Source organism: Populus alba, chromosome 17, assembly GCF_005239225.2.
Source record: "Populus alba chromosome 17, ASM523922v2, whole genome shotgun sequence".
NCBI classification, from domain to species: domain Eukaryota; kingdom Viridiplantae; phylum Streptophyta; class Magnoliopsida; order Malpighiales; family Salicaceae; genus Populus; species Populus alba.
Window position 1 is genome coordinate 4,115,202 of NC_133300.1, and position 9,683 is coordinate 4,124,884.

General features: G+C 30.1%; 1 protein-coding gene across 3 annotated transcripts; it reads left to right on the top strand.

Annotated features, from left to right (window-relative positions):
• The first annotated feature begins 2,054 nt into the window (after positions 1 to 2,054).
• Positions 2,055 to 5,514, top strand: LOC118038580 (protein TRIGALACTOSYLDIACYLGLYCEROL 2, chloroplastic). 3 transcript variants are annotated; one of them, XM_035044981.2, is made up of 6 exons: positions 2,055 to 2,192; positions 2,404 to 3,357; positions 3,470 to 3,799; positions 4,570 to 4,685; positions 4,910 to 5,000; positions 5,109 to 5,514. In XM_035044981.2, exons 2-6 carry the CDS (start codon positions 2,833 to 2,835, stop codon positions 5,199 to 5,201), a joined length of 1,155 nt encoding a protein of 384 aa, XP_034900872.1. In that variant the 5' UTR covers positions 2,055 to 2,192; positions 2,404 to 2,832; the 3' UTR covers positions 5,202 to 5,514. The 3 variants fall into 3 exon arrangements, with proteins under 3 accessions (XP_034900872.1, XP_034900874.1, XP_034900875.1); XM_035044983.2 differs by having other exon boundaries at positions 2,665 to 3,357; XM_035044984.2 differs by lacking the exons at positions 4,910 to 5,000; positions 5,109 to 5,514 and having other exon boundaries at positions 4,559 to 4,685.
• The last annotated feature ends 4,169 nt before the right edge of the window (positions 5,515 to 9,683 follow it).

Genomic DNA, 9,683 nt, shown 5'->3' on the forward strand with positions numbered 1-9,683 from the left:
TGTACTTTTACTTGTATACGTTACTCTATTTGCTTTGCTTTGTTTTTTTTCCCTTCTTGCATTGTATTGTCACCATACTTAATTTGTGTGTTGCCTCTGTTTTTAGCAAATTTGTTGAGCTTTTCTAGGCTTTTTTTTTTGGTTGGGTTGTTACGTTGTTGAGATTAAAACTTGCTTGCTTTACTCTGCTTGTATGTGTAAGTATTTATGATCTGGAAGATTAATGGTTTTCTCTTTTTTGCTTTGTTGGATTGTGTGACCAGCTTCTCTGTTTTTTCATTTGTTTTGAAAATTGTTCCTGCTGTGTTTTTTTCTTTTTTTATGGTCATCAAATTTGTGCTTTAAATTCCCATATTTATGTATTTGGCCAATTTGTGTTGCAATTTACATTTGTTCTTTTCATAGCTTACCCTTTTGATTTCAATCATTCATTTAGTGCAACATGGAATGTTTTTTTAAGTTTAACGCATTGCTTTGAATGATTGGTTGGTTAAGTTAAACATTTTGTTATTCCTTTACTAACCAAGATTGCACTTTAGGTGCTACCAAGATGCAAAGAGCATAAGGGTTCTGAAGTTTAAAAGATGGCCAATCAAAGATGACCAAAGGCTCTTGTGGAACACATGAACAACAAATAAAATTGGCCTCAAAAAACAAATGGCAAACCAATTAAACAATCAATTATAACTGAACTGACAGTGCAATTAACAAAGACCAAAGCTTGAAAGAAAAGAGAATATGAACCTTGCAAAAAACAATTATGAACAGATCAAATCACTTTAACCTTGCTCTAGGAAGACCCTTAGTGGTGTTTAAGTGGCCTTTAAGTTCAGAATATGCGCAAAGACCTTAAAAGCAAAACAAAAATCCACAGCAAAACCATCTAACAATGATGTATCAAGATTTTTTACTTTATCCAAATCACACCTACCCATGCACGTTTCCCAGAAGCCACCCTCCCCAAACATGAAAGCGTAACATATTTGGACACAACTAATTGCATGCTTTGGTCTAAATCCACATAGCACACAAGTAGTAATAGAATCCCCTACAACAGCAAAGCAATAATAAAAACAAAAATACCAGCAGCAAATAACCTTAAAAGCAACATATCGTAGATAGACAAAATAGAAGCCAACAACACGAATATAAAACTAATCCCTATTACAACAACATAAAAGTGTTCACCCCAAACACCATCAACATGGAATGCCGCCCAACACAAATATCATAAAGCAATAAGAAATTTTTAAAAACTTGTTTTTGTATTAAATTTTGTAGTAAATTAAAAGGTTGATTTCTAATTTATTTTTGCTCCTATTCTTAAAGATTAAATTATATTTGGTATTCAATTTTTGACTAATTCTAAACAATGAAATTTCATTAAAAATTTCAAATTGAATTTAATTTGGAGAGTTCTAAATAGTCTATAAAAAATTTGAATTTAATTAATAACTTATTATAATTTTTTTATTTGGAATAAAATATTAAATAATATAATTGAAGTCAATTATACTCTTTAAAATACATATATAAATAAATTAAATTAGCAATCTTAACTATTTTTTTGCTTAAGTTAGAAATCATTCTTGTTACGTAAATATTTTTCTTCGTTATAAAAAAAAAATATTTATTTAAAATGATATAAAAAAGAAATGTTTAATAACATACCTTAAAAAAAAAAAAAAAAAAAAAAAAAACAAGAATGTCTTGACAGTGATTGATGCAGGTCGAGAATGAAAGGATATTCTATGTCAAAAGTTTTTGGAAGGAAAAAAAAAAAAAAAGGTATGCTAAAGACAAAATAAAAATAAAAGTTTGTGTTAATATCTGAATATTTTTAAAATATCGTTTTCAAACATTAATTTTATGAGATATTACTATAGCAAACATTAATTTTTAAAATTTTATTTAATTATTTAAAATTACTTTTTTATATGTGTAGATTGTTTTAAAATGTTAATATTAAAAATAAAATTTAAAGAATAAAAAAATATTATTTTAATATATTTATATATAAAAAAAAATGCAGCAGAATACTTTGAAAACAAATCTTCATGCGAATCAAACGTTTCTCTCTTTTTCCACATGTTTGAATAACATATACTCCTGTTGTCTCTTTGATCTAATCTCTTTCTCTCTCACTTCAGATTCTTATAATATCAGTAAAAAGAAAAACCCAGCTCTCTAAGGTAAGTTGTTTTCCTTCTTTAATTTTGTGTGTGTATATACCCGCCTTGCTTTTATCAATATGTGCACTAGTCTTTGGTGACTGAGAAAATGCTTTGACTTGTAAAGGAAAGTTGAAATTTTGAATCATGGGTTTTGTTTAACTGGTTGAAATTTGAATAACTCAGTTTGTGATTTTTCAAATTGAGAATTTATTCTATTATTCTTTTGTAGTGGAATCTTACGTTGAGTGTATGGTTGGTGAAGATGTAGTTATGAAGAGAATGATCAGTGCTTAAGATTGGTAATTGAATGGCTATATCTGTTTGGCTGCTGAGAGAAAGTGGGAAATGAAAAGAAAGGGTTTCTCTATGAGTTGAAGACTAGAACTTTGCTTTGTTGTTTTGGTATTTTAGTTTACTCGAATAGAAATTTGCAAAATTTATGATTGATTATTTATTTCTGGGAAACACATAAAAGGGTTTTGTTTTGTAGTTGCCTTAATTGGACTGGTGGAGATTTCAGCTACTGAAGAATGTTATGAGAGTAAATTTTAGTTCAAAACTTGGTTAAAGGATAAGTCTTTGTTGAGGATATCAACTCGTACCATTGTTGTGGGGCATTGTCATAAAAGCTTTCATTGAGCTGTGATTGTGCAGAAAGATGGTTGGGAAGTCATTAGTCCAGGTTTCAAACTGTCCTCCTATGCTATCTTCGTCATCATTGATTAATGTATCTCATAGTTCTTCAAACTTGTTGCCTTTTCTTCCGGCAAGACCACAAAAGAAATTCATGGGGGTGCGAGCTAAGTCAGCAGATACAGGACATAGCCAACAACCACCCTCTTCTTCGGAGAAAATGAATGCACTTGCAGTTATTTTGGAGGTTCCTCGTAATATCTGGAGGCAAACATTGAAGCCATTAAGTGATTTTGGGTTTGGTCGGAGGAGCATTTGGGAAAGTGGTGTTGGGTTGTTTCTTGTGTCTGGTGCAGTGCTTGTTGCACTCAGTTTGGCTTGGTTGAGGGGGTTTCTATTGCGGTCTAAATTCAGGAAGTACACGGCTGTGCTTGAATTTGCTCAAGCTAGTGGTATTTGCACAGGAACACAGGTTAGGATTAGAGGGGTCGCTGTTGGTGAAGTTATCCGTGTTAATCCTTCCTTGAAGAGTATAGAGGCTGTTGTGGAGGTTAGATTAATGATTTTTATTTTTATTTTTATTTTTGTGTTTCTTCCTGACATATAAATGCTGAGGTTTGTGGTTTTGTTTTTAGTCAAATGTGTTCCCTTGTATTTTTCAGGTTGAGGATGATAAAATTTTCATACCTAAAAATTCACTGATTGAGGTGAACCAGTCTGGTCTTCTCATGGAAACGATGATTGATATCACTCCTCGTGATCCAATTCCAACACCTTCTGTTGGACCTCTTGATGCTGAATGTGTTAAAGAAGGTCTAATTGTTTGTGATAGGCAAAAATTAAAGGGACATCAAGGGGTGAGTTTGGATGCCTTGGTTGGGATATTCACTCGTATTGGACGAGAAGTAGAGGAAATTGGTGTTGCCAAGAGCTATTCATTGGCTGAGCGTGCTGCTGCTGTTATTGAAGAGACAAAGCCACTGCTTACAAAGGTTTGATGTGCCCTACCTATGCTTTGTTCTAGTTTCGATGGATAACATATTGTCATGAATGCACTTTTTAATTAAATAACTGTCTCAGTTTTGCAATCATCAACATGGTTCTTATGAAAGTGAAGGCTTTCTTCTCATACTAGTTAAATTTCACCTGCTGTCTAGTGAAATTTCTGCAGACCTCATTTGTCTTAATAAAATATGCTGCATGAGAGCCAATCCGTTCAAAGAATTTGCTGGGGCACCCTTAGGACCCAAAGAAGTGCATAATTGATGATAATATTTCACTACTTAAAATTTTGATGAAAAGAAAGAAGGATTTAACTTGAGCATTGGGTTTGTAAAACTTTTAAGAAACTTCATTTACAGTTTAGGTGTTCAGGAACCATCTAGTTTCTTGCTTGTTCATTTGAATGATCAAATAGAATCCTGTGAATGACAACGCTATTCAGGTTTACAGTTGTCGGCCATTAATTTGTAATTACCCTGTAAATGAGTGAACTACATTATGGAATGTGAGAGTGCAACATTTCATCTAACCAGAAAACTTAAAGATGAACTCATTCCATATCACTGAAACTCCTGCATGATTGTCATATATGCCTTATGATCTTTGACAGGTAGGCAATTTGGACATTGATTGGTATAAGGTAGTGCATGTATCCTGTGCATGTACTTTGCCTTCTGCGTGATTGAAATTGTTCCATGTTTGTTGTCAACGTTTAACTTTTATCCATGCATGCTTTGATTTTGATGTAGTGATGTCTCAGATTAAAGCCATGACTGAAGATATTCATCCTTTGCTGTCTGAGGTTCGTGATAGTGGCCTGCTAAAGGAAGTTGAGGATTTAACCAGAAACTTATCACAAGCCTCTGAAGATTTAAGGTAAATTGTCCCAAACACTTTTCCTTAGAATGTTTATTGATGTCTCACGTTTACCATTTTAACACTCAAATATGATGGCGACCTACATGAAAAATCCAAATATGACCCAAAAGAAACAAAGTGGTGGTGTTTTTTTTTTTTTTTATATGGAAATCTAGGTTTGCTGCATCTTTATCCTACTTTTTTTCGCTAGCTCATAATTTTAGACCTTCTTTTTTCCTCAGAAGGGCACATACATCCATTATGACACCAGAGAACACTGAGTTGATTCAAAAGTCCATTTACAGTTTGATTTTCACTATGAAAAACATTGAGGTGAGATCTTAATCTGAAACTTATTCCGTTTTCCGATAATGCAGAAATCATGAGTGCTGTTGTCTAATTATTTTTATCCCTGTTCTGTGTATTCTTCAACCATATCAGAATATAAGCTCTGATATTCTGGGATTCACGGGTGATGAGGCTACAAGACGTAACTTGAAAGCACTTATAAAGTCCCTCAGCAGGTTATTATAAAAGCCAATGAACCGCGAAAATGGTATGGCTATCTTCAACAGCTGATTAGATGGCCTGAAACGGTTCCCTCATTGTGTTAGCATTATTGATGTAGAAGGGCTCATTCTAGACTACTTGTTGAATGTTCTCCCATGGCCTACCTAGAAGTGACAAGAGAATGCTTTTTAGAGGAAAGCATTTTTGTTATACGAGATCATTGATTGGCATTCTGAATATTTTCAAATTTTTTTCCGTGGGATTTTACTTCCCAACCAAGAAACTTAGTCCATATTAGAAGAAATAGAATACATCATCAAGAATTCCTCGTCCATAATTCTTTCTTTTCTTGTCATTTAGCTCTCTTCTTGAAAGGATCAAGATGTTTATTCAAAGAATCAGAAATTTCCACGTGTATCTTGGAGTAAATGTGAATAGAACAAGTCTAACTAAGTCCATATTAGAAGAAATAGAATGCATCATCAAGAATTCCTCGTCCATAATTCTTTCTTTTCTTGTCATTTAGCTCTCTTCTTGAAAGGATCAAGATGTTTATTCAAAGAATCAGAAATTTCCACGTGTATCTTGGAGTAAATGTGAATAGAACAAGTCTAAACACCACCCCAAAACTAAGTCCATATTAGAAGAAATAGAATGCATCATCAAGAATTCCTCGTCCATAATTCTGTCTTTTCTTGCCATTTAGCTCTCTTCTTGAAAGAATCAAGATGTTTATTCAAAGAATCAGAAATTTCCACGTGTATCTTGGAGTAAATGTGAATAGAACAAGTCTCTAAGTCCATATTAGAAGAAATAGAATGCATCATCAAGAATTCCTCGTCCATAATTCTTTCTTTTCTTGTCATTTAGCTCTCTTCTTGAAAGGATCAAGATGTTTATTCAAAGAATCAGAAATTTCCACGTGTATCTTGGAGTAAATGTGAATAACTAAGTCCATATTAGAAGAAATAGAATGCATCATCAAGAATTCCTCGTCCATAATTCTTTCTTTTCTTGCCATTTAGCTCTCTTCTTGAAAGAATCAAATGTGAAGAGAACAAGTCTAAACACCACCCCAAAATGTAATCCTCGAACTGCAATCTCAAAAAATAATAAGCGAGGAGACCAATCATCTTCGGATTCTCAGCCTTAATTTTGGATTTTATTTTTTTTATCTTATATATTTAAGAATTCTGATTCTTCTTTCGGTTTCAAACCTATTTCAAAAGCTGTAATCGTTTTTGGAGAAAGAGACTATTCGAGAGGGATTATTCAGTAATAAAAACCAGAATTAGGGTTCTTATTGAGAGATTGTCTTCCTTGATTTGTGATTCTTAATTTGTCAAGGTTGGCTACATAAAAAAAAATGAAAAAAAAGGGGGGCTTTTATTTACACCAATCAACTTGTAGTCTATTAGTAATCATAAAACATAGTATAAAGTTCAAATTCAAGTCCTAATCTTGGATTTAGCTACTCGTATGCTTCTAAGAACCTGATACGATATCTTCCTTGATCTTTATTATTGAATTCAAAATCAATGGTTAAAATAAAAATTATAAATGTTGATTTTAAAATTAATGATTTAAATTTGAAGAATATGATATGTTATATTTTTTAGAATATAAAAGATATAAGTTTATGCTTTTTTAATTTTTTTTTTGTATGAAAAAAATCAAATTAATGCTTTTAAAATATTTTTTTATGGTTTAATGTGTCAATGCTAAAAATAAAAAAAAAAATTAATTTAATGTATTTTCAATTTAAAAAACATTGTACACCATATTAATCAACTCTAATATCAATCCAAAAGACTTAAAAAAAAATCATGCATACATCACCCATCAAATTTGAATTTACTTTTAAGACACCTTGAACCACATTATCAAATAACATTAATGGATTAAAATTAATATTATATTTATTTTTTTTTTTTAAAATGCTTTTAAAATTATTTTTCATCTAAAAAAAATCAAGTTAATATATATATTTTTTAAGTATTTCTCAATAATTTTGAAATGCTAATATTTAAAATAAAAAAATATAATTTTAATATTAAAAAATCACTTTTTAGAAACTCTTCCAGCACAATAATAAATACACAGAAAATACAAGTGTATATAATTATTTGTTTCGCAAGTGAAAGTCGGTGTAGTTACAAATATTCACATGCTATCCGTTGAAGAGGTGGTAGCCAGCACTGCAGCACCATTTCTCTGACCATGCAACCGATCAATGTCCAAGTCTATGCGTATTTATTTGACTATATTGCCCTTTTTTCTTCCGTTGATTTCTTTCATTTTGTAGTGTTCTAAGTTTTAGCTTCCTTTCACGTTTATCTTGCTGTGTTTTTTCGTTAATTACTTGCAAATTTATGGTGAATTTTTTTAGAAACATAAATGTCTGATTTTTGAAGCAAAATGCTACACAACAAATGAGGGATTTTCTTATTGCGTGTTTTTTTTTTTTTTTGTCATAATTATTAAATTCAGTTCGGTATAATAAATCGATTTGGAACTCGGTTTTTAATCTTGGTTGAGTTTAAAAAAAAAAATTAGATTAAAAGATTGACTCAACATGTTAATCATGACCCGATCAAATCTATTTGGTATTAAAAAAAAAATTTTTTTTTTTAAATAATATTATTTTAATTTTTAAAATAAAATTAAAAAAATATTATTCTGATTGATTCAATGAGTTCTGATTGATTTAGATTAACTCGATCGTCTCGAGTGTCTTGGTAGAATTAATAACTTTGCTTTCCTTTTTGCATTTTCACTCACACTTCTAATTACAATATGAAATGAAGATTTTGCTTTTACATAATGCATAGGAACTTAATAAAAAATAAATTCACTAGTAACTTAAACAAAATCTTACAGATTACTGGAAGATTTTGTCTTCATTTTGACCTCGCAATGGTTTATATATTTAATCGATGGAGTGTTAATTAGAGCAAAAAAATGAAGAAAATGTCATTTTACTTCTTAATCTATACTTATAAAAATTTTTAATTATATGTCAAGTAAATGATTATTGATTAGGCTCACCAACCTTTGGATTTGTCTTGTCTGAAACCTTAATGAGATTTGATCTCAAATCTTTAAGAGGATGTCAACTTCTTTTTATTGTTGTTGGTGTTATTATTATTATTTTGATAATTAAATTGTTCATAAGAAATATTTGTATAAATAGTTTAATGAGCCATTATTGCCTAACTTTAGTGCTGCTGTAATAAGAGGATGCCTCAGCTGGTGGGGGGCGATGGTGATGTTTCTGCAAAATGAACACAAAATTAGCCATGCGTGGTCAATGTGCCTTCCCAAAAATAATTGGTAGGGACTTCTCCATATGTCATCATCATTATTTTTTTTTCTAGGTGTTAAGAATATATCCATATTCTTTGGAATTAGAATTTGAGATGATAATATAAAAAAATACAATTTTTCTTAGCGTTTGATTACTATCTTACGACAAAATAGATGAAATTAATGAGAATAGAGGGGATATGTTTCTTTTATACTTTCTATTTTAAAAATCCAAAAATTCACTTTAAAACTATTTTGAAAATAGATTTATTGATTTTTTTCTCTATCTCTTTAATTAAATATATTTTTTTCTTTACCATTTATGTCTCTTTTATTTCAAAACAATAACTAAACTATATCTTTTAAATGTCATCCACACTAATATTGAAAAGTCATTCAAGTTGTAGGGAGTGCTTGTTTTTGTGATTGAACCTATTTTTTAAAGTGATTTTTAAAAAAAAAATTCACTTGAAAATATATATCAGATATATTTTTCAAGTATTTTGATGTACTGGTATAAAAATATATATATTATTGTAATAGATTTTCAATTAAAAATTATTTTTAAAAAATAAATTTTATTACATTACCAAACACACACACTTAAATTAAATGATTTTTTTAATTTTACTATAAGTAAAATCCAAGTCACTTTTTTTTTAAAAAAAATAAATTTTTTTAATAAATTGTTATTTTTTCTATATTATCCTAATATAGTAGCATTAAATAAAAATCCAAACCAACGGGAAAAAAATATATATCAAGAAAAAAAAGAAGGTAATATGAACAAAATCATGAAGAAGAGATCTATCAATTGAAAGTGTCGGGATTTTGTTCGAGATGGGTTCTTGACTAATCAACATTATTAATCTTTTTGCTTAGGGATTACATTGCAAATGAGTGTTGTCAAGAAACCAAACCTTCTTGCTTTATTTATAATTAACTTTAAATCAGCAAATAATCACAACCACTTTACCATATTCTAACCCTTAATCTTATTGCTTTATTCCTTGTTTTCAATTTGTTGAACAAATGCTCAAGAAATTAAGAGAGAGAGAGAGAGAGAGAGAGAGGAACAAAGAAATTATTAGGTAATGAGTCACAAACAGAGATGTATGACATGTGTGATGTGTCGGCAATCATAAGATTAGTAATTATTACTTGATAAAAAGAAAAAAAAAAGAAAAAAAAATATACTTG